The sequence below is a fragment of the Rhea pennata genome, unplaced genomic scaffold (genome assembly GCF_028389875.1).
Source record: "Rhea pennata isolate bPtePen1 unplaced genomic scaffold, bPtePen1.pri scaffold_33, whole genome shotgun sequence".
In the NCBI taxonomy this organism is placed as follows: Eukaryota; Metazoa; Chordata; class Aves; order Rheiformes; family Rheidae; genus Rhea; species Rhea pennata.
In genome coordinates, this window is record NW_026907680.1 from 559,689 (window position 1) to 583,344 (window position 23,656).

Below are 23,656 nucleotides of genomic sequence, written 5' to 3' on the forward strand. Positions count from 1 at the left end.
TTTCCCAGAAGGGAAGGTTCTTTCTCAGCCTCTGCTCTGACCCTTCCCTGTCAGTGCTCTTTTACCCTGAAGGGAAGCCCAGCAAGGCTGAACATCCCTTTCCTGTTTGAACCAAGCATCTGAATAATCACACCGCTGAACAGAATCTCTCCATCTGCTATAGCAGAAAGGCCCAGCAGTTCCACGGCCACTAGAGCGAGGGCCCCAGAGGCTCTGCTGGGAGAGGTTAATGGAGAGTGAAGGAGTCATGAGAGATGCACTGCAGAAGTAGAGCACAAGCAGCGCCTTTGACAGCTAACCCCGGGGACAGTCAGGCAGGGCCCAGAGGAACCCATGGGAAGGGCTCTTGTCCAGCCAGTGCCCACACCACGATGCTTTGGCAGAAAGCAAGCTGCCAAAAGAAGGACCTCCATCAGGAGCACCTACCTCTCTTGACTTCTGATAGCCAGTCTCGGGCCAGCCAGCTCCTGCTCTGGCTTCTGGCAGCTGCTTCCTCCAGCCCAGTAAATCCTCCTTTGCAGAGCTAGGCTGAATTGCTGGCAGCATGCTGCAAATACACACCGTGGGGAAGTGTGACACAGAGACTCCCCACCACCCAACCACCCAGGGCTGCACAGCGTGCCCGAGGGAAAGCTCTGGGTGCCCACATCAAGACTTTTTCTCCAGGCACCAAGGAGAGCAGCAGGGTCAGCTCCAAGGACAGGCTCCAGGACACACCATTACCCACTGTCCTGAGCACTCCAGTAGCCACTGCTGTGTGGCCCCCAAGGACAAGCTTTCTTGGAAGCTTCAGAAATGGAACCGGGAATAACTGCTCTGTCCCTTGCAGTCCTTCCGTCTTCAGGCACTCATGTCCCTCCTTCCCATCCTCTTCAAAGTGCCCAAACAACTCGCCCTTGCCTCTAAGGGCTGCCTGAGCCATGGCCACACCCTCTCGAGCCTGCTGCTCGCCACCCCTGACTGCTGCCTGGAAATGACCCTCCTTCCTCCTTGCTGCTGGCAGTCAAAGGAAGGGCATTGCCCAAGGGGAAACACCACAGCTTTGGGGAGATATTCACCCAAGGCATCCTCCCCTCCAGCAGCATTCCCTGCACACCCCTCTTGCACCTCGCACCAGTTGAGCTTTTCCACTTAGCTCCTCACAAGGCCTGACAAGGGCATGCAGACTCTTCCTCAGCCTCCAAAATTGCCCTGAGACACCCAGCCCTGCTCTCCACAGAGGAGCAGCATTCTCCTTACTTTCATCTATGGGCTAGGGGAAAAGGCCCTCCTCTTCCCGAAGGACCAATTACATTGAGTTGCCCAAAGATCTGGAAGCTGGAAGCAGAGGCAGCGGGGGCAGAAAGCCAAGAGCAGGCTCTGCCAGGCACTTGCTCTTGTCTGCCCAACCAGCGAGGGAGGCCTAGTCCTCGTGGCAGAGCTTAAAAGGCATTCAGAGCTCCTCAGGACCTTGTGTCCAAGGGAAACATCACCCTCCAAGACACACAAGGCTACAGGGTCACCCTCCGCCATTCCCCCAAGTGTCTCACCTGCCTCGAGGCTCTTCCTCCACCATGCCTTCCTCCACATTGGTAGCCACCACTTTGGATTCAGGCTGCCTCTCTCGCTGGAGGAGGCGCTGGCCAGATACATGCTCTGCAATCAGAAGGGAAGAAAACACACAGTCAAGCCAAAGGCTGTGCTTTGGAAATGTGTAGGAGAAACACAGAAGGCAAGGGCAGAACGAATTGCTTTGAAGGTGGAAGGAAGTCTTGGCACAAGTGAGCAGATTGTCGACTCCCCATCAGGGCTGAGCTGCCTTGCCTCTAGTGCCTCATGCTAGGCGAGCCACGGTGCTGCAGCCTTGGCTCCAATGCCCTGCCAAGGACCAACAAAGGAGAAGGTGCAAAGCCCAGCCAGGCATCAGCCACTCCATTACCTTCCTTGCTGCTGGCAACATCTAGTCCCTTCTCTTCTTCCCACGTGGGCTTCACAGCTCCCACAGATGGTCTTGGAGGGGCACTCTCAAGCACATACCTGTAAACCAGAAAAAGATACCACTCGCAAGGAAGGGCCCCGCATTTCCTTTGCTGCTTCTGTGAATTCTGGGCGTGCAGGCACATTGCGAAGCTGATACAAACAGCAGCCTTTCCCAAAGGGGGAATATGCAGGACAGGTCATCTCCTGCAGGACTCCCTCAGGAAGTGCAGGGACCCAGCATCCTGCCTGCAGGGCCACCAGCTTCCTCCTCACACTGCTCCAGGCCTTCCCTCTACCCCTGGGGAGAGAGCTCCTTCTCAGCTTTCCAAAGCAAACCCTCCAGGTCAACACTGCAGCCTGTCTGACAGCTCCTGAGCAGGCTCCTGTGCAGGCACATCAGACAAGGCCCCTTTCCTCCAGCTTTCCACCCTCTTAGGAAATTCTAATCTAGACCTCCACAGCCCTTGCAATCCCTCCCAAGCTCAGGGCAGAGCATCTGCAAAGAACAGCCTCCATTCCTGGGCCCCTAGTGCAACAAAGGCCTTCACAAGGTGGGAGCCAGCACAGAGCTCAGCAGAACCCCCACACAGAGCCCAAGCAAAGCCAGGGCATGGCTGAAGCACACGGGGATCCAACTCCTCAGAAGACTTGCTCTGCAAGCACATCCTGAGCAGCCTTCACTAGCTCTGGCAACACACCTCGACCAAACCTGTAGTGAGGAGCTGCTCTTTGGGTGAGCCAGGAACTCAGGTGGAAAGGAGCAAACCAAAGTACTCACGTTGGAAAGACAATGAGAGAGCCAGAATGGATCAGGGAAGCCGCTGTTTGGGTGCTTGCGAGAACTGAATGCCTCATCTCTGGCATCTGCAAAGGGCAGAGACATGGGTGAGATGCTACGAAGAAAAGGACCTTGCTGCCCACAAGGGCAGACCATGTTTCCACTAATCAGAGAAGAAGCTGCCACTCAGAAAGAGGGAAACACCCCTCGCTCTTGCTCACAGCCATCCCCACCTCCATTCTACAGACCAGCAGGTGCGGAATAATACAGGCAGATGGCCAGAAACACTGGCAGGCTTCTGTCAAGGGCAAGAGCCAAGAGGCTGATGCAGGAGAGCACTTGTTGCATAGTGGAGAAGTCAAGGGAGGCAAACAGAGGCCTTCTGCACCAGAAAGCCCAGGCTGAATGACACGGCTGCACTGGAGACCTGGGCAAAGGCCCTGGCTTGCAATGACTTTGTCTGTGACAAACCCCGAGAGTCTTCTGCAACTTGAGGAGCAGCTGTTGGACGCACTGCCCCACAATCCCAAACATGGCCAGAGGAGGCCTGGAGACAAATGGGATCCTAACACAAAGACCCCAAGGAAAGGCTGACTTTCTGGAAGACTTCTGGAGGAAGCCTAGCAGGAAAGAACTCCCAGGACCTGGCAGTGGGGGGAAAGCGGTTGCTTTGGACTTGGCCAGGCTTGCAAAGGGGTGAGAAGGAGAGCTGTGGAAAAAGGCAGACTTACATCCAGAAGAGCTTTGAGCAGCTGTGGGGAGGCATTCAGCCTGCGCAGAAAGCCTCTGTAAAACCACATTGTCACCTCTTTGCCTTCAATGAGAAGCACGCCAATGCCCTTGAAAAGAAGGGCCACGTTCTTCCCATTGGCCAGGCAGCAAGACAGAAGGTACACGGTCTCCTCCACGCAGGCCGCCACTGTTTTCCAAGGCACGGAGATGGCCACGGCTACGTGAGGATACTTGAGGGTCTCAGCTTTCCTGCGCCCTAGGCAACAAGCAAAGAGCAGCCCAGTCACGGACGGAGCCCTTCAGCAGGCTCCCACACAGTGCTGGGCGCCTGAAGGTCTTGCGGCAGCACGGAGCTGCAGAGCTCTCTGCTTTAACCCCCACAAAAGCCCCCACAGGAGGCTCCTGTCAGCCCTCCCTGACCCAGATTCAAAGCACTCTGCAGCCTCCTGGGCCAAGTTTACCGCAGGGCTTCCTTCCCTGCACAGACACCAAGAGCAAGCCCTGGCCACCTCCTGGGAGCGGGAGGCAGGAGGGCAGGCCAAGCAGAGCAGCAAGGGGGCCAGCTGCCAGCAGAAGGCAGTGCACAGAGGAATGGTGCCGGCACTCAGGCCATGCCAGCTTTGACGAGCCTTAGCTGTGCCATGTCACGCTGGCTCCAAAGGAGGAGGAAAACACATGGGCTGCACAACAGCCTTCCACGCTGCCTCTTAATCCATCGGTGTTAGGAAGCAATAGGAAGGACTTGTCCTTTTGAGCAGACGGCTGCTGTGGCATCAACGGGGAACAACAGTGGCAACTACACGGCACTGGAAGCAGCAGCCACAAAAGCCCCACTATGGAGCCACGTGTTCGAGCCAGTGCAAGAGAGAGACACACCGAGAGACTCTCGTTGGATTCTGCATTATAATGTTGTGATAATCAAAACACCCTGAAGCTCTGCTCAGCACCCGGGGCAGCAAGTCTCAATTTCTAACAGCCCCTGGGAAACAGCAGAGAGCCACAGCCCCGCGATGTCCCCAGGGGAAGCCGAGGTTTCAGTCTGCCTTCTTACCAGCAACAGAGGCCTCCTCGTGGCTGAGGCCGTGAAGATCCACAAGGTTGCTTGAGAGGCGAAATGCGGGTCTCTGAACAGTCAGAGGACTTTTCTTGCCAGCAATGACTTGTTTTGTAGCAACACTGAAGTTGCCAAGGGGAATAATTCTCACATCCTGCAGCCAGAGAAGTAGAGAGAAGCCTTAGAAGCATGGGAGACAGACAAAGAGAGAGTTGTTCTCCAAGCATGGCCACGGTGCTAGGTGCCCTGCCCATGGCTGGCATGCAAAGGGGCAAGACAGAGCCTTCTGGAAAGCTTGGCGGAAGCCCTGGAGAACTCCCTGAGAAGGCCATTCCCCATAGTTTCCTCCCCCTCCTCCTCAGCCTCCAAAGGCAACGTTGCCGCCCCTCCAGCACACGAAGAAAAGGCTTTCCCAGAACGGCTCTCTTTCTGGCCTTGCACTCTGCCAGGATCTCCAGAGAGGGCCCAGAAAGCCTCCCACCCTTCCAGCAACCACAGCTGCACTGCACATTGGGCACCTCCCTTTTGGGAGAAGTCGGTCTGGGGCACAGCTGTCATTTGCAGCATGCTTCTGCAGGGAAGTTGCTTCTGCTTGGAGAGGAGGGGCAGGACTATTGCGGCCCATGGCCCCGAGGGGTCAGTGCTGCTGCCAGCATGGGTATGGGAGGGGAGGGAGAGGATGGCACACCCACCTTGTTCAGCACCAGCTTCTCCTGGATGTAGTTGGAGACACCCTCCCAGATGGGCACGGCCACTGCAAAGCAAGGCAAAGACACGTCATGCCCCCTGCACCACAAGGCACCATCAGCGGAGGACCCTTGGGGCACCCCCAGCCTGCCCAGGCTCCCCAAAGCCCCCGGGCATCTACAGCCCATCTTGGCGCTCAGCCTCTCGACAGCGATCCTGGGCAAGGAGGTCGCGAAGGCCTTACCCCGCAGGGGGATGACGGGCACCCGCTGCTCACGCTGCGTGGCGCGGCACTTGTGGGGCTGCCGTGACCCCCGCACTGGGGAGGTCCTGGGGCAGGGATAACCCCACCGGGGGACCGGCTGGGCTGGGTGCTGCGGCTGCACTCAGCCAGGCCATGGCCCCATGCTGGAAACCTGGCTGCGAGGGGAGGGGGGCAGTGGGGCACTGCACCAGCCTCCACCCATGGCGACACAGCACAGGCTGCGGCTCCTGCTGCCCCCAGTGCAAGGAAGTGCTGAGAACGGACCGATGGCAGGGAAACCTCCAGCAAGGCCTTGGCAGGCAGCAAAGCCCTGGCTCAGTGCCGAAGGAGAAGTTTCTTCCTGCCAGGCGTGGGCAGCTGGTGCATCCTGCCTCTGGGAATGTCCCCCAGAGCCCCCAGATGATGCCACACACGGGTCTGTGTCTCTCCACATTGCCCAGGGAGAGCTCGCAGGCTCTTGCGCATGCCCTGGATCACCTCTGGCACCTCTGGTGTCACCCAGTGTTTCCACGGCAGCAGCTGACTCCCACCTTCCACCACCTTGGACTGGAAATGGGAGGGGGGACAAGGAGCTCGCACACTTCTGTGCACCTCTTTTGGGCACACGGCAGCTTAAGCAGGATGAATCCCACAACCGTCCTGGGGGTTGGTGGCGTGCATGGGATGGAGGTGTCTGCCCCACCACCTGGAGGGCTTCTCCCCAAAGAAATGAGGGGCCCAGGCTGACTCAGCTCACTCACTCCCCGAAGCCTGGGGAAATGACTTCCCTGCTGGGTGCAGGAGCAGCTCCTCTGCCAGGAGCCGCAGTGCTGAGGGCACTGCCTGCCCGTGCTGAGCTGAGCTGAGACAAAACGGAGGGAAGCTCCGGACGCTCAGGAGGGAGGCAGCAGCTGAGAGCTCCTTCTGGCAGAAATGGGCAGAGCCCTTCCAGTGGGAAGTCTCTGGCTGCAGGGCAGTGCTGCTGAGCTGCTCGCGGGGTCCTGGAGACCTCGCGCAGGTGATGGTTGAGGCCATCTTTCCAGAGAGCTCTCTCGGTGGAGCAGCTGGTGCTTTAGGGCAGGGACTTGCTGCCACAGTGTCCGAGGGACAGGGCGGCACGGCTTCCTTCTGCCGGGGAGGGTGTAGGGCTGTGCGAGCAGGGCGTGCGTGCAGCCAGGTGTGCCCAGGGCTGTGCCTGAGAGCAGTGTCCTGGGAGGTCAGGGTGCCCAGGGCCATGCCTCTGCCACCTGCCTTGGTCAGCACTCAGCCCGCCTGGGCAACTGCCTGCAGCGCTGCGTGGAGAAGCCATGGTGGGAAGTAGCAGCCCACAGAAGGGCAGGATCTTGCTGTCCCAGATCAGAGGCTGTGTGGGGCAAGGCTGCTCAGAGCTGCTGCTCAGCCCCAGGAACTTGCCCGGAGGAAAGTCAAGGCAGGGACCACTCCACAGGGAAGGAGGTTTCCTGAGTGTTGGCTTTCTGTTCCACGCTGTTGTTTTGGGGGAAGGGAAAAGGAGGTGCCAAGGCTGGAGAAGAGCTGGAGACTGGGGAGGCTGCTGAGGGGTCAGCAGGTCTGTGGGGAAGCTCAGAAAGTGCTTTTGCCCCTGCTCTGCCCACGCACAGCAGCAGCAGCAGCAGCAGCTCTGCTGGCCCCAGGAGCCTTTGTGGCAGCTGCTCCTTGGCACCTGCCAAGAGGTGGGTGCCCCAAGGCAGTGCCCTGCTGCCGGGAGGGCTCTCTGGGGCACAGACAAGTGCCCCAGAAGTGGGCTGGGGTCTGTTGGCTAAGGCAGGCAATAGACATGGGAGAGGGCATTTGGTGCTGGCAGGAAAAGCAGCAGGCGGTGGAGCCATGGTGCGAGAAGGGGAGGAAGGCAGAACAGAAGTGCGGTGGGAGGGAGAATTAGGGAATTTAGCTCTCTTCTCCTCCATTGCAGATGTTTTCCTCCCAGAAAACCCCACATGGCCTCTGCCAGCCCGCAGAGCCTCTGCCCCACAGGCCCCAGGGCCAGGCCAGGCACTGCCTTCTCTGCAGACAGACCTCTGGCTGAGGAGAGAGTCCGATTCCAACGAGATGTTACTCCAGCCTAGGCCTCTCTTGCAAAGGCTGGAGCAGCAGCAAGTACATGGAGGTTCTGCTTGCAAACTGCAGCTCACTAAGTGCTTGAGGTCAGTGTTCTGAGAGCTGCTGGTGCTTCAGCACAGTCTTTCTAGCACAGGCTGGAACAACAGCAAGTAGGTGCAGAACAGCCAAAAATGCACTGATTGCCCCAACAGGGTCTTCTTCCAGCAGCCTGGGGCCTGGGAGCTTCCTCAGCCAGACGCAGGAGACACAAAGCCTTTGCCTGCTTGGTCCTTCCAGAAGCACACCCCCACCTTGGCCTGAAAGCACACCGTCAACCTGTGGCAGGGCCAGATGCAGCTCCTTGCTTGGCTTCTCTCTTCCTCTTCAAAGCACTTCTGCTGGGCTTCTTCTCACCTCCGCAGGGCAAGGAGATGTGGCTTTCAGCGACCTCTCTCTTGCCTCTCCTTCCTGACCAAGAGCTGTTAGCTCACAGCCTGCCCCGGTGCATGCAAAGTTCAGATGTGGTCATTTACTCCCCAAGAGGCCTTACTCCTCCTGCAGCAAATACCCTCTGGCACTTTATTGCCCAGCCATTCCCTGTGCTTTGGTCCTTCTGTAGCTCTTATTTGGGGAGCCTATAACATGGAGAGGAATGAGTGGTTCTGGTTTTGGTTTGTTTGAAAAGATTGATCCCTACCAGAAGCAAGCAAGGCAGAAAGACATCTTGGGCTGGCTTTTTCCTCCAGACCACGTTTGTCACAGCAGAGAGTCAGCTGCCCGTATGGGAGCATGATTTGGATCGGAAAAGGGTACGGGAACTCCTCATCACAAAGGCCTTAAGCCATACTGGGGAGCCAAAGTCCTCAGGTAAAGCCCACAATTTTCTCAGCCTGGTCTTCAAGTACGGCCTCAGAACACAAGTGGGCCTCTTGGCATGCTGGGCTGCCACCTTCAGCAGGAGCTCTCCTGGACGGGCTGAGTTCTTGCTTTTCTCTTTACTCATACAATTTCAAGAAGAAAACAAGAACTCCCCACCAGTGTCCCCGGCCACACTGAGATGACTGTGGCTCCTAATGGCTCCATTCGCAGAAGGGCCCAGGAAGAGTCTGCATAGGTATTGTCAGAGAAGGAAAGCTCCTCAGATCCATTGGAGATGTGGGCCTTCCACTCGTGTATGCAGTGTGCTTCCCAGGCTCTGACAAAGGAAAGGGATGGGCGGAGGAGGAGGGCAAACTGGTTCCTCTGGAGTCCCTGCTTTGTGACAGGACCTATTTCAAAGCACGGAGATCATCAGAGAGGTCCTTTTTGCTCCAGGATCTTTTCCTCACCCAGCACTGTGATTTGTTTCTCTACAGCTTTCAACATTTGCTGGCGTGTCCACAAACCTATTGCCTAACACTAGCATTTTTGAATGTCATCCCGTGCTGACTGGGAGCAATGTCATTTATTGGCTTCTGAGACTATCTGATTGTGCTAGATGCAGGAAGACACTGAGGGTCTTCTTGGTTGGTTTACATAGTCCTGTAGAGGAGTTTCCCTGGAAAAAAAGGAAGTTTCGACAGGGCAAGTGGTACCCGTGTGTGTGTTTGTGTATGCATATACATCTCCATCGAGAAGGCTCAGCAGAAAGCGGCTAAAAGATTTGTCCTCCATAAAACTGCCTTTCTGAGCTGTGAAGGAAGATGGGATGCTTGGAGACAGAGAGACCTGCAGGGGTCCAGGTTGGCCAATGGTGTAAGTAGATATGGTCAGTGGGTTTTCTGAAAACGTGTGGGGCATATCACAGAATCACAGAATGGGTAAGGTTGGAAGGGACCTCAGGGGATCATCTTGTCCTACCTCCCTGCTCAAGCAGGGTCACCTCGATCATGTTAGACAGGGTTGCATCTGGGCAGGGTCTGAATCTCTCCAGAGGAGGAGACTCCACAATGTCTCTGGGAAACCTCTCCCAGTGCTCGATCACTCTCACAGGGAAGAAATTCCTCCTCATATTGAGGCGGAGCTTCCGCTGGTTCAGTTTGTGCCCGTTGCCTCTTGTCCTGTTGCATGGCACTAGTGAAAAGAGTTCGGCCCCATCCCTTTGATGGGGATATCCAGTGGAATTTCCTTCACTCTCTTTCAAGAGCATGTTGAGTGATAATCAAACACAAAAAATCAAATGTCTTCCTCTGTGTGGGCCCCTTTCATTTTGAGTTCCTCTGAGGGCTTTACATCTCTCTACATTTTTGCACCGTCCACTCCCATGTACTATTTATTTCCACAAACGCTTTGGGCTACGTGTGCTGAAAAACTAACACTGGGTTTTTTTTTTCCCCCTCTCCCAGGTGCAGGTGAAGTTGGAAGTACATGTGTTGGCTTCCATGCATCTACTGAAGGATCTGCAGCAAATGCCACTTTCCAGGGCAGTACAGAGGCATTGTGATATTCTGAGCAGAAAGGATGTGACCGGCACAAAATACAATGCAATGCTGGTGAAAAATATTTGCTTTACACAGCACGGTAATGGTTTCCCACTAAGTGGTCTGGCTGTGAGAAATCCTTGCAGCAGTCTGAACCTAAACTCCAAGGGGTTTCAAAAACTGCCAGGCACACTGCACTTCCCTCTAACAAGCCTGCAGGGATATGGAGCATGTCTGGCACAGTAAAGTCCATGTCCCTTCTCGTGCGAGTAACCAACTGGCTAACCTTTCTTCTGCAGCTTGATGGAGCTGCCTAAGTATTTTGTATGGAAGCACACGTGTGGTCTTGCTCAAGTCAGGTGCTGCCTTTTAGCCAAAGCAGTCCCTCTGCTCCCTTCCATTCTCTTCCGGCTACAGACATGTAGCATTTTTAGCGTTCTCTTAGCACTGAGCACATTGCTCCTGGATCTGTTCTGTGTCCCCTACTTCAGTCCTCCTGCACTGGAAAACCCTCCAGTGCAGCCCAGCATGGCCACTGGCAGGCACAAGGCTTTGATGCTGAGTGTGAGGGCACTTGTGCCTTGCACCCGGGAGCGTCGCGGCAGGAAAATGGTGTCAGTGCTGACAGGGAGGTGATTCCAGCCCCACCCACCTGGAAGCCAGGAGGAGGAACCTTGCTGCTGCTTCTGCTAGTGAGCTCACTTGTGCCTCAAGACCTGAGAGGCCACCAGTGGCCACAAAGCTGCTGTTAGTGCCTGGGAAGGAGCAACCAGCCTGGGGAGGCAGCAGGGGTGTTGGCAAGCTCAGTGCAGGAGAGGAGAGCAGCAGGTGTTGTGCAGCTGCCTCCAGGAGGGCTCCACGCTGTCTCCCATTGCTTCTTCAACAATGTCCTGATGAAGCAGGGACTTGGTGTGTAACCAGGGAGGGGTGCTGATACCTGGCCGTGCTGGAGAGGAGCTTTTCAGAGAAGGACCTGGGGGTTGTGGTGGGCACCAAGCTGACCATGAACCAGCAATGTGCTCTGGTGGCAAAGAGCAGCCATGGTATCCTGGGCTGCATCAGGAAGAGCATTGCCAGCAGGTGGAGGCAGGTGATCCTTCCCCTCTGCTCAGCACTGGTGAGGCCGCACCTGGAGAGCTTGGTCCACCAGCACAAGAGAAACATGGACCTACTGCAGTGAGTCCAACCACAAAGAAGACTAAGGGCCTGGAGCATCTCCTGTATGAGGAGAGACAGAGATAGCTGGGCCTGTTCAGTGTGTAAGGGGAGAAGGCTCAGGGCAATTTGAATGTACAGAAGTACCTGATGGGGACATGGCATAAAGAAGACAGAGACAGATTCTTCTGTGACAGCCAGTGGCAGGATGGGAGGCAACAGGCACATGTAGAAATACAAGAAATTCCATTGAAATGTAAGAAAAGATTTTCTGCTGCAAGAGCAATGGAAGACTGGACCAAGTTGCTCAGCAGGACTATGAGTCTCCATCCTTGCTGGTGCTCAAAACCCAACTGGACACAGTCTCAGTCAGCATGCTCCAGGTATACCTCCAGGTATAAAAGAAAAGAGGGTGGAGGCAGATGTTCTCCAGGGGTGCTTTCCAACTTCAGCAATGCGTTGATTCAGTGATTTGGTGATGCTGCCATTTGTGAAGTCACTTGTGAGCTGCCTAGAGGAACTTTGCTTCTCCATGGAAGAACTCCTCTGTATCACAGAGCAGTCAGTGCCTCGGCAAATTACTTCTCAAGGACTTCAGCGAGGCGTGGGGGCTTTTTCTTCAGGGCCTCGTACAGGCGATCCTTGCACCAGGGAGTCCAGCTCGGCATCAGCCTGAACAGCTCACGCATCATGGTGTGGGATGTTTTCTCCGCCAGAATTCTTTGGTATTGCTCAAAGTCCAGAATGTCCCCGAGCAGGAGGTCCAGGACACCTTTCACTTCTACAACGCGTTCAGTCAGCTCCACTCGGTGCCTATCAACAAAGTGTTCCCCTGGGGAGGCCAGAAGCAAAGGGTTAGTCATCTGTGGACACACTGGTGCTCTTTCAGCTGCTTCACAGGTCATGGAGCAGCAGCCACTTCAGAGAGGGGTTTGCCTGAGCTAGCACGACCCAAGGAGGAAATGAACGGCACCACGGAGCACCCAGTCCTCTCTGTTGTTAGTGGGTGATGGCAGCATCTAGCCGAAAGCAGAGGCTCGTGTGAATGTCTAATTCAAACTGGGGCTGTGCTGGGGCCAATGCTGTGTTTTAGAGTGGGTGTTTGAGCCCCTGCCCCTGGTTTTGAGGCATTTTCCCCCAAAAGTCTCACCTGTCACTGCCAACATTTGAACAGATTCTTTGGGGATTTGTTCTCTGCCCCTAAAGCCTGTGGGACAGCAAAACAGAAAAGAAATGAGAGGGGAAGCAATGGGAGGGAGCTCCAATCTTGCATGGTCAATGGGGCGCTGCAGAAGGGAAGGACAGAGCAGACACCTTTCCAAAGGAGGCTCCTTCCCTTAGGAGACTAGGACTCCCAGGCCACCTCCCAGCCTTGCTGGTGACCCTTTCTCATGGCTGCTCCCATCTCCACTGAGCCAGTGCCATCAAGTGACAGCACAGCTAATTACAGCCCTATCAGAGACCACCACAGCTGCGCAGTGTGAACTGGCCATGGGAAATGCTGGAGCTATGGATGATGTACGATGAGCACCTCTGACAGGGAGGAGACATCCCATCACCTGGTTCAACCTGTATGTCTTGCTGGGAACTCACTGCATTGGAGTTTTAAGCTAATTTCAGACAGTGTCATGGCAAATACGTTCAATCGAGCTCATCACCCTTGGCTTGTTCTGCAGCAACCATGCACACGTCAACATGGCTGCCCCACAAACACGCCGACACGCACATGCCAACGACACAGCTGGGCCTTTCACAGACAAAGACACACACACGGCAGCCCCACGCACACCCATGTGCAGGGCAATGGGGACCACTGGGGCAACATCCCCCCTGCTCCCCCCCACCCCAGGGGTCCAGGCACTCCTCTGCCCCCCTGCACCCCAGGGGCCCAGGCATCTGGGCATTCTCCTGCCCGCCTCTACCCGAGGGGCCCAGGTGTCCGGGCACCTCTCTTCTGCCCACTACGCGAGCGGCCCAGGCGTACGGGCATCCCTCTGCCCCGCCCTGACTCCAGGGCCCAGGCATCCGGACACCCCATTGCCTCCCCCTACCCCAGGGGCCCAGGCGTCTGGGCCCCTCCTTCCACGTGCCCAGGAAGTCCCCATCCCTTCCCACGTCAGGGGCCCAGGTGTCCGAGCACCCCCCCTCCCCACCACCCCCGTTACCTGAGCGCCGGCTCGGACGCCTGGGCCCCTCGCCGCGCCCCCTTCCCTCCCCCAGGCCCAGCGATGCCGCTGCCGCCCCGCGCCGGGAACTGCAATCCCAGCAGGCAGCGCGGCCGCCGAGCCCCGCCCCCTCCCTGGCGCCTCGCGGGAGCAGCCGCTGTGAGGAGGAGCCTTCCTGGCCCCGAGCCCCGGCTGCTCCGCTCCGCTCCTCAGGCCTCCCCAGAGCTGCCGCGCTGCAGGCGGGCGAGCGCGCCGCACACCCCGCCAAGAGCCACCCGGCCTGGGGCAGCTGGTTTAATTCAGCACACAAGAACTTCCTGGGTGCTCGCGCGGCTCACAAGCAGAGCTGCTGCTGCTGCTGCTGCTGCTGCCGCCGTTGTGGCTGCTGCTGTGGCCACCGCCGCTGCCCCCGGGGCTCCCACTGCCGCTTCCCCTCTGTCTGACATGTGGTCTTCGACTGCGCCTGCCCCTGGGGCTGCCGCTGTGCCCGCCACCGGGGCTTCCACTGCTGCTGCCACCGCCAGTGGATCTGCTGCTGTCCCCGCCACTGGAGCTTCCACTGCCGCTGCCGCTCTGTCTGACACTGGCACTGGAGCTGCCGCTGTGCCTGCAGCTGGAGCTTCCACTGCCACTGCCAGTGAGGCTGCTGCTGACACTGGGGCTGTCGCTCTGTCTGACAGTGGGTTTCCCAGTGCCACTGGGGCTCCCGGTGGGGCTGCCGCTGTGTCTGCCACTGGGGCTCCCACTGCCACTGCCAGTGGGGCTGCTGCCGGCACTGTGGCTGCCACTGATGCTGCCACTGCCCCTGCCACTGCTGCTCTGTCTTCTGTTGCCACCGGGTCTGCCGCTGACACTGCCACTGCTGCTGCTCTTTCTCCTGCTTGTCCCTGTCTCCGCCCATGGCTCTTCTTCCCCCTGGAGAAGGAGGCAGAAAGGAACAGGCTGTGCCCTCCTGCGGCAGAAAGGCCAAGGCCGTCCTGCTAGGGAGGACAGGGGTGCGCAGTGGGGGCCAGAGCCGGTCTCTTTTCCCGCAAGGGAAAGGCCTGTTCCCTAACTCTTCCCGTGAGCCTTCCTGTCAGCACCCTTCTGCCCTGAAGGGAAGCCCAGCAAGGCTGAACATCCCTTGCTTGTTCACACCAAAGATCTAACTCATCACACAGCTGAAGAGAAACTCTCCATCTTCTAGCGTGGAAACGCCCTGCAGTTCCACAGCCACCAAGCAGAGAGCCCCAGAGGCTTTGTTGGGTTGCTCACAGAGAGCGCTGGAGAGGCAGATACATTGCAGAAGTAGAGCACAGCTGGCATCTCTGAAAACAAAGCCCTGCACAAAGCCTTCCAGGGCCCAGCAGGCCTCTTGTACAGCCAGCGCCCATAGCACAAGGCCTGGGCAGAGAGCAGGCTGGCACATGAAGGGCCTCAATGAGGAGCACTTACCACTCCAGACCTCTGACGGCCCTCGCTCAGAGGACATGCACTAGTGCTCGGGCTTCTCTCCGTTCCTTCTTCCTGCCCGCTGCTGCACTCTGTGCAGAGCACTCTGAGGTGACTGGCACCGGCCTGCAAATACACACCGCGGAGAGGTGATATGAGCACAGGGAGAGTAGGGTCCCCACCTGGCCCTCACCAGCTTCACACCTGCTCCTGCAGCAGAAGGCAATTCTGCAGCAGAAGCACAGGGCTCCCACTGACTGGGGCCACATCAGTGCATCACCTCCCACCAAAGCACCTGGGGCTGCACGTCATGCCTGAAGGAGAGCTCCAGGAGCCCAAGGGAGACTCTCTCCAGGCAGTGAGGAGAGCAGCAGGGTCATCTGCAAGGACAGGCTCTGAAACACATCATTACCTGCTGTCCTGCCAACTACAAGACTGCTCCGTGGCCCCAAAGGCTCTGTGTTCAGGGGTGGGCAACGGATTATTGCTGGGCACCCAGTGTCAAAGAAGCAGAAAGGCATCAAGCATTTACACACAAAGCCCTTAGCAGGTGGACAACATCACAGAGTTCTGCAGAACCCTATCCTCACCCACAGAGCCCAGATGAAGGCAGAGCATGCCTGCAGGCAGGTGGGACCCAGCCGCTGGAAAGACTTGTTCCCAAAGCACTTTCAGAGCAGCCTCCCCCAGCCCTGGCAATGCAGCCCTAACAAACCTGTGCGGAGAGGCTGCTGCCTTTGTCAGGCAGGGGGAAAGAAAGAAGGGAAAGTACTCACATTGGAAAAATACTTGGAAGAGGTTCAAGGGACACAATCGAAGCTGCTTTAGTGGCTGTCAGGATTGAATCCCTGCGTATTTTCATCTGCAAAGGTGAGAAAGAGAGGTGAGATGCTGCCAAGGAAAGGCTCTTGCTGCTGGCAAGGGCAGCCCATGTTTCCATGCTACAGAGAAGAAGCTGCCTCTCAGAACTGCAGAAATACCCGTTGCTCTTGCTCACAGCAGCCCCTCCATTCCACACAAGAGCAGCTGCAGGGGAATATGGGCAAAGAGCTAAATGATCTGGCAGGCTTTTGTCCAGGGAAGAGCCAAAAGGCTGATCCAGGACAGAATGGAGAGAAGAGAGAGGCAAGCACAGGGGAAGGCAGCTCACTAAACTCTAGGGCAATGTGCAGGGCAGTCCTGCTAGGGAGGACAGGAGGGCTCTGTGGGGGCTATGGCAGCTCTGTTTTCGCAGAAGGGAAGGTTCTTCCCCAGCCTCTGCTCTGAGCCTTCCCGGGAGCCTTCCTGTCAGCACCCTTTTACCCTGAAGGGAAGCCCAGCAAAAGCCTCTGCTCCTTAGGAAAACAGCCCTGCTCTGGCAAAGGTAGCAACACGCTGACATCATGGAAGGTTTTCTTTTTAAAAGGCAGATTTGCTCTTAGAAAGGAGAAACTAGTACTTTAAGACAGCCTTGTTTGAAGATGATGGAGCCAGGCCTCCAGCAACAGCAGTGGCAGCCGAAGCCAAGCAGGAGCCCGGGCAAGCAAAGCCTGGAGTAATTTATCCTCCTTCTAGCTATGTGGCAGAGCTAGGCCCCAAAGCAGCAAAGGTCCCCCAGCTCGTGTGCGCCAGCAGGAACCTTGAATCGTTCAAATAGTCAAGATGCACAAAAGCATTGCCTTACCTAGCAGCAAGCCCTCAAACCAGAGCTGCATGCTCTCCAGCGCTGCCTCTGAAAACAAGTCAGTTGTGGGGTGAAGCAGCAAGGCGCTTTACTCAGCCTTCAAACACTTGTCCCCATGCTGCAGCAGCCACCCCAGGGCTCTGGGAGGGGAGGGATGACCTGCCCCACACACAGGCTTAGAGGCTGCTGTGTGTTCATGCACACATGATTTTGGCTTTGCACTGTTAGCAGCACCCCACCACCACCGCCCTGAAGATGGCTGCAGCTTATTTTGGGGGATGCTTTTGAAGACAGAAAGGTGCCTCCCATCACTAGGAAAGATTTGTATCACCTTTTATCAGCAAAGCAAGTCACTGACTGTTGCTCTGTAACGTTCGCAGCCCTGATGTGTAACACAGGCTATGACGCATGGCTAGAGCTCTGCCAGCAAAACACTTGAAGACAGCAGGGTGGCTCTACTGAAGAGGTGAGCTATGAGCAGTTGATGGATGCACCAGCAGCTGCTGCTGGAGGAGAGGGCCACTCTCCAGGCTCACAGCACTTGCTGCCCATTAAAGCTCCAGTGAGCAGAAGAGGTTTGGGTGCAGGTAGATGGGTACCATGTCATGGTGAGCTAGTGGTAAATAGGTACCTTGCAAAGTCTTCCCCAAGACCTGGTCCCCTCCCACCTCTGCAACACTGAATATGGTGCAGTTCAAGTGTTGAAGACAGAATTAAGAAACTATGACAGAGGGAGAATGAAGCCAGACATGTGCCCTGGCACCAGAGTGAGAGCCTGACACCTTTCCTCTCTGCTTTGATCCTGCCTTAACACAACAGCGGTGTGGCTGTATTCCAGCTTAGGCTGTCCCTTGTAGGATGACCTCGTAAGGCCACCGGACTAAGGAAGACAGGCAGCAAACCATTGCCCATCCCGGAACAGAGTCCCTGGGGCCACGGAGCAGTGGCTAATGTAGCTGGCAGCACAGCACGTAATGCTGTGCCTTGGAGCCTGTCCTGCCAGATGACCCTGCTGCTCGCCTTCCTGCATGGAGAGAAATTTTTGCTCTGGTTCTGTCCAGAGCTCTACTTTGGGCATAACGTGCAGCCCTGGGTGTTTTGTTAGGGGGTGATCCCCATTCCTGTGGATGTGACCCCAGTCAGTGGGACCCACGTGCTTCTGCTACAGAACTGCCTTCTGCGGCAGAAGCAGGTGCCCAACTTGTCAGGCTGAAATGGGGACCCTACTCCCCCTGTGCTCATGCCACCTCCCCGCGGTGTGTATTTGCAGTCCATTCCTAGGCACCCCAGAGTGCTCTGCCCAGAAGGCAGTGCCAGGCGGGAGGAAGCCATCTTCAGAAGGTGGAGCACCTACTGAGTGGCCTGGAATGAAGTGGACGAGAATGCCAGAGCAGTAAGTGTCACTGCTGGGGGCCCTTCTTTTCCAGCGTGCTTCCTGCAAAAGCCTTGTGCTATGGGCGCTGGCTTGCAAGAGCCCTTCCCATGGGTTCACTGAGCCCTGCCCAACATCGCCCAGTCCTGCCTTCAAAGGCAGCAGTGGTGAATGTAGTTTTGGAATACACACGCTGTTGCACCTTGCTCTCCGTGAACACACCAGCAGAGCCTCTGGGGCCCTCCTGCTGGTGGCACTGGAAGTGCTGGGCCTTTCTGTGATAGAAAGTGAAGAGCGAGTGAAGAGTTTCTGCTCAGCTCTGTGATAATTCAGATGCTTGTTTCAAGCAGGAAAGGGATGTTCAGCATGGACAGCAGGAGAATGACCAGTGCCCTCCACCGAGACCAGTGGACCACGGTGCTGTGGTGGTGGCCGGGCCCTGGGGGAAAGGAGCAGGGAGGAATCAGAAACCCCACGTGAGCCTCCCAGCGTGGGAAGGGGAGCAGGGGACTCGCCGAGCGGAGCCGGGGTGGCACTCACTGTGACAGTCGCTGATGTGGATGTCATAGATGTGCAAGTGAGTTTTCAGGGTGAAGAAGAGGCCGATGAGGTAGGCGGCAGGGAGCAGCAGGGACACTGTGTACACCAGGGGCCTGCGGGACACGGCGCTCAGCCCCACGTGAGAGCCCTTTGGAGGCCCCGGCGTTCCCCTGCACCCCACAGAGCTGAGGACACCGGTGGCTGTCCCCGGACAGAGGGAGATGGACGCAGCGTGGTCCAGCCCTGGGACCAGACAGGCACAGCGGTGCCATCCCCAGGAGGGGGGACGCCCTGCCCGCGACCAGGCAGCTCCCTGAGGACCTGTGAGCCAACCACGAAGTGCCACCCTGACACGGGGACCGGGTCCACCCCAGAACACTCACTGGACGTGGCTGTAGTAGAGCATGCCGTTGTTCTGCACCTGCAACGGAGAGCCCATCAGCGGGGCGAGCGCCATGGCCGTGCCCTGGGCACCCTGCAGTGCCCTTTGCGGGCCGCCGGCGAGGAGCCGGGCGGGCTACGGGTGCCCATGGGTGCCGCGGTTTGGGGGCTTACCAGGTCGAAGTGGCAGCTCTTGCAGAGGTAGTGGCCCAGCGCGTTCTGGGTGACGTTGTGGCACTCGCCGCACACCAGCCTCCCATACACCTTGGAGAAGAGCATCGGGGCGAAGACGCCTGCTGGCAGGAGAGGTGGAAGTGGGCGCCAGGCCACGGCACGGGACATCCTCCCCCCACTGGCACTGCCGCTGGGGCACTCACCTCCCACGGAGAGGAAGAGCAGGGCCGAGCTGACACCCGCCGAGCGGCTGTTGAACCTCTGCTCCTGGTGCCGGATGCCTCCTATGACCGTGCACAAGCCCTCGGAGAGAACGTGGCTGTCAGTGTGACCTCGGCGAGGAGGTCCTCTCCTCCTCCCACGCTGGAGGACGGGGGCTTTCGTGACACAAGCGCCTCCTCCCCGCCGGGCTCACCGGGACCAGGAGGACGCAGCCCACCAGGGTGCCCGTCAGCTCCGCCTTGACGATCTCCTCATAGCACTTGCTGCCCTTATGGGCGCCCTTGATGAGCGCCGTGATGTAGAAGGTGAGCTCCGTGATGGAGCCGAACGTGGCGTTCACCACCGCCCCCACCGCGACGTTGCTCTGCGCCGAGATGCTGCGGGGATGGGAAGCACAGAGGGTCAACGGGGCGGGAAGCAGCGCCGCGGGGTGGCCCCGGCACCAGGCAGCTGCTCACCTGGCGATGGCCATGCCGATGTAGTAGGAGAGGGGCATGATGGAGAGCAGCGCCAGGGCGAACTTCACGGGCGAGCTCGTCAGCCGGTTGCGCCCGTCCACGTAGCCCAGCACCAGCGTCACCACCACCAGCAGCAGCAGGTCTGCTGCAGCCGTCAAGAACGTGTCCGAAGTGGGGGGGGGAGGGCGGTGGTTTTTGAGGGGTGGTACCTCAAGGAGGTGCCCAGTTGACGTGTCCCCGCGTACACACAAAAAGGAAGTGGCAGGGAAAAGGACACTGACAGCGAAGACGTTGATGCCGTCCACGGCGTACTTGTAGTAGTAGGCGTTGACGGCGCGGTAGCAGCACTTGATCACCTCCGCCTCCAGCGGCACGTTCGTGTGCAGCGGCGGCAGCGGGGCGATGGAAACCAAGCGGGTGACACCGGTCTGGGTGTCCCCCCTGCCAAAAGCCAGCCCATCGAGGGGGGACCCTCCACTCCCAGCACCAGGGGCCACCCACCATGCGCGGGCGCCAGACGCGCACCCACTCCGGGGGTGGCAGCAGCACCCGGTGGGCCGTGCGGGTGCTCATCTTGGCGACGGAGATGAGGAAGAAGAGGAGCCAGGCGACGAAGCAGACGAGCCCGTGGGCCAGTGCCAGCGCCGGGTAGCCCAGGCAGAGCCACACGGCGGCGGCGGCGGCAGCGCGTTGCTGCAAGGACGGCCCGGTGGCGGCAGTTTTTTAGGGTGGAAAAACCCGAACGGGAGCAGCCGGGCTCCCAAAGAGCCGCCCCTCGGGCCCCGTCCAGCACCTCCCGCGCCGGGCGCTCACCCGGTAGCCGGGGTCCGCGGGGCACCAGCGGCCGGGCGCTGGGCCGCCGAGCAGGGCCGAGGTCTCCCGGGTGCCGTCGGCCTCCGCGGCGGGACCCTGGCGGAGAGTGAGGAGGGGCTGGCGGGGACGGACGTACGGATGGCACCCGGCCGTTACCTCCACCCGCTGGATCACTTTGCTGAAGGGCCAGAGGAAGTAGCCGCCCAGGTCCCTGCAGAGCCGCCCTGCGGGGACAGCGGCATCGAGACGCGGGGCAGGACCCCGACGCGCACGTCCCGTCTCCCACCACGACAGCCCGGCCCGGTCGCACCGGGGACGGGCACCTGGGGAAGACTCACCGTAAGGAGCCCCCACGACGGTGAGGAACATCTCGGCGGCCACCAGGACGTAGAGGAGCGCCAGCCACCAGCCGAAGAGCAGCGCGTAGAGGACGCTGTCCAACGTCACCGTGGAGCCTGCAGACAGCGACCGGCCCCTCCGCTGCTCCGCCAGCCGCTTCGCCACGTGCACAGCGGAGGAGGGGGGGTGTTAACCGGGCTCCCTCCTCCCAACAGGGTTTTGCCGCGAACCCTAGAGCCTCAGCGGCCGCCCACCTCCAAAGCCACGGATGACGCTCAGGTTGGAGTAGAGCTCCTTCCTGATCTCCGAGCGGTCCTCCCAGGGCCGGGCAGTCGCGTGGCTCTTCCACTTCTTGAAGCCGAACTGCAGAGAGGAGAAGGTCGCGGCCAAAGAAAAGACCCCCTCCCCTCCCGCACAGCAGGATGGGCATGGGCCGCGGGGGGACGGACCCACCTTGACGTCGTTGGAGAGCTTGTTGGCCTCCACTGCGCTCTCGGCCGTCAGCGTGGTCTTTGCCCCGCAGCTCTCGCACGCTGGCACCTCGTTCAAGTGCTGCTGGTGGGTGACGACTGCGGGCGAGAGGCGAGCGGGTGCGGACGCTGGCACAGGGACCCCCTGCACGGACCCCCCTCGCCGCTGCCGCCGCCGGGCTCCCTACCAGGCAGGATGCGGAGGGCGAGGATGCGGGGGGCAAGGATGCCGTGGGGGTGGGAGGCCAAGGGCAGGTCGCCATGCGGGTCGTTAATGGCGGCGCAGCGGCGGTCGCAGGGCGAGCCCCACCGCGGGCCCTCGCCCCGCACCTCCGGCTCCCCGGCAGCGGCTGCAAGAGAGGCAGCGGCCAGGACGGGCCGGGCCAGGCTGAGCCGCGCCAAGCCGAGCCTGGGAGGCGCCGCGCGTTCGTCCTCTTGCGGCCCTGGCGCCGCACCGGAGCCCCTGCTTCCCCCCCCCCCGAAAAAAACCCCACCCCCTTCCCAGGCTCATGCACTCCAGCACCCGCTGCAGCCCAACCCAGGAGGGACCCCCGCACACTGTGCAAATCGTCCCCCAGGTGCAACACCCCCGCCATGGAAAGCCACCCCCCCCCAGTGCAATGTCCAGGATCCCTCCCCGTGGGTGCAACACCCAGAAGGGACCTTCCTCCCCTCCCCCCCCATGCAATGCCCCCCCGTGGAAAGCCCCCCAGTGCAAGGCTCAGGACCCCTCCCATTGGGTGCAGCACCCTGAAGGGACCCAGAGGCAGCGGCAGTGGAAGCCCCACTGCAAAAGAGAATGGCAGCCCCAGTGTCAGTAGCAGGCAGCGTAGCAGTGGCAGCGGGAGCCCCGGTGGCAGACAGAGCGGCAGCCCCAGTGTCAATGGCAGTGGCACTGGAAGCCCCAGTGGCAGAGACAGCGGCAGCCCCAGTGGCAGCGGCAGTGGCACTGGAAGCCCCACTGTAAGACACAGTGGCAGCCCCAGTGTCAATGGCAGTGGCACTGGAAGCCCCACTGTAAGACACTGCAGCAGCCCCAGTGTCAATGGCAGTGGCACTGGAAGCCCCACTGTAAGACACAGTGGCAGCCCCAGTGTCAATGGCAGGGGCACTGGAAACCCCACTGTCAAACACAGTGGCAGCCCCAGTGGCACTGGAAGCCCCAGTGTCAGACCAAGTGGCAGCGGCAGTGGCAGTGCCGGACACAGCGGCAGCGGAACTGGAAGCCCCAGTGGCAGACGCAGCAGCAGATCCACTGGCGGTGGCAGCGTCACTGGAAGCCCCAGTGGCGGGTACAGCGGCAGCCCAAGTGCCAGCGGCAAACACAGCGGCAGTGACAGTGGGAGCTGCAATGTTGGACACAGCGGGAAACCCGCTCGTAGCAGCAGTGGCAGCGGAAGATCCAATGCTGGACTCAACAGCAGCCCCACTGGCAGTGGCAGCGGCACACGAAGACCCAGTGTCAGAAAGACCAACAGCAGCAGTGGGAGCCCCAGGGGCAGCGGCAGTGGCCACAGCAGCAGCCACAACGGCAGCAGCAGCAGCAGCAGCACTGCTTGTGAGCCACGCGAGCACCCAGGAAGTTCTCTGCAGCTGAATTAAACCAACTGCCCCAAGTCGGGTGGCTCTTGGCTGGGTGTGTGGTGAGCTCGTCCGTTTGCAGCGTGGGCGCTTTGGAGAGGATATAAAGTTAGGGGAGTGGAGTTTACAAGGTAATTTTTATTGGTAATTAATGAAGGAATTAAATAGGACACTTCACACCCCAAACTGAGAGAAGAAATAAAAACTTCCATGCCAAGTCCCACATCATTACATTGGTCTGAAAAGAGGAAGTTGCAAAAACTACCTCTGCTACTTGAAAAGCAGCTCTTCTCCCTGCTGTGACTGTAGTTCAAACCTCTTAATTGACGGGGTATCTGACACCGCCGACGCTTGACCCAGCTAACGGAAACGTTTTAAAGTCAGTATGGTTGACCACATACCTTTGACCCTTTCAACCAAATACTCTTGGTTCGCTGCAATATCCAAATACTGCATTATAGCGTACAGAGTTGGCATGACTGGAGCTTTAACAAGCGCTGCTTGTTTCAGATTGCTGACGCTGGCTTCTGCATGCGACAAGAGCCAGCACGACATCTGCATCCACGACAGAAATTTGAACATTCTCCCTTACAAGACGTTAACAAATGCAATGTTACAAGGAGGAACTGGCTTTTTTGTCTCACTATTTACTAAGGTAACTTACTAAGATAATTTACTAAGATTTATACAAAGTTAACAGCTTATCCAATACTCCAAATGTTTGTTTCCAATCCCAGTGAAGTACTAGCTGTCTCCCTTAAACCACAGAACGTAAACGCTATGCAGCACTGTGCGGTCGCAAAAGACGACAGTTCCTTATCTGAAGGGCTTGCATTCCATAAGAAAACAGAAACATATGGTGTGAAAAAGGGAAGAAGTAACATCCATTTTAAAGAGCAGCAGCAGAGCAGCAAGGTGGAGATGAGGTCAGTAAGTGATCAGTTTTTCACAGTCACCACAACAGATGCAGATCTTGAGGAC

At 58.4% G+C, this 23,656-nt stretch overlaps 1 protein-coding gene across 1 annotated transcript; it reads right to left on the reverse strand.

The window, feature by feature from the left end:
• Window positions 1-1,525: 1,525 nt before the first annotated feature.
• Window positions 1,526-23,131, reverse strand: LOC134154663 (uncharacterized). Its single transcript, XM_062601343.1, has 18 exons — window positions 23,077-23,131; window positions 21,295-21,444; window positions 21,078-21,193; window positions 20,879-20,987; window positions 20,624-20,740; window positions 20,442-20,509; window positions 20,286-20,381; window positions 19,974-20,165; window positions 19,750-19,852; window positions 19,473-19,614; window positions 19,208-19,391; window positions 18,996-19,095; window positions 18,793-18,911; window positions 18,621-18,658; window positions 18,238-18,350; window positions 18,070-18,136; window positions 5,455-5,540; window positions 1,526-1,635 (listed from the first exon to the last, which is right to left on the reverse strand). The coding sequence occupies exons 1-18, from the start codon at window positions 23,129-23,131 to the stop codon at window positions 1,526-1,528; spliced, it is 1,965 nt and encodes a 654-aa protein (XP_062457327.1).
• Between the last annotated feature and the right edge of the window lie 525 nt (window positions 23,132-23,656).

What these genes read in the sequence shown, in the direction of transcription:
- LOC134154663 (XM_062601343.1), bottom strand. Translation starts at nt 23,131, where the DNA reads ATGCAGTATTTGGATATTGCAGCGAACCAAGAGTATTTGGTTGAAAGG. An exon ending in ATCGGCATGGCCATCGCCAG is followed by an intron (nt 19,392 to 19,472) that starts GTGAGCAGCTGC and finishes CCATCCCCGCAG; the next exon opens with CATCTCGGCGCAGAGCAACG. An exon ending in CTCTACTACAGCCACGTCCA is followed by an intron (nt 18,351 to 18,620) that starts GTGAGTGTTCTG and finishes CGTGTCCCGCAG; the next exon opens with GCCCCTGGTGTACACAGTGT.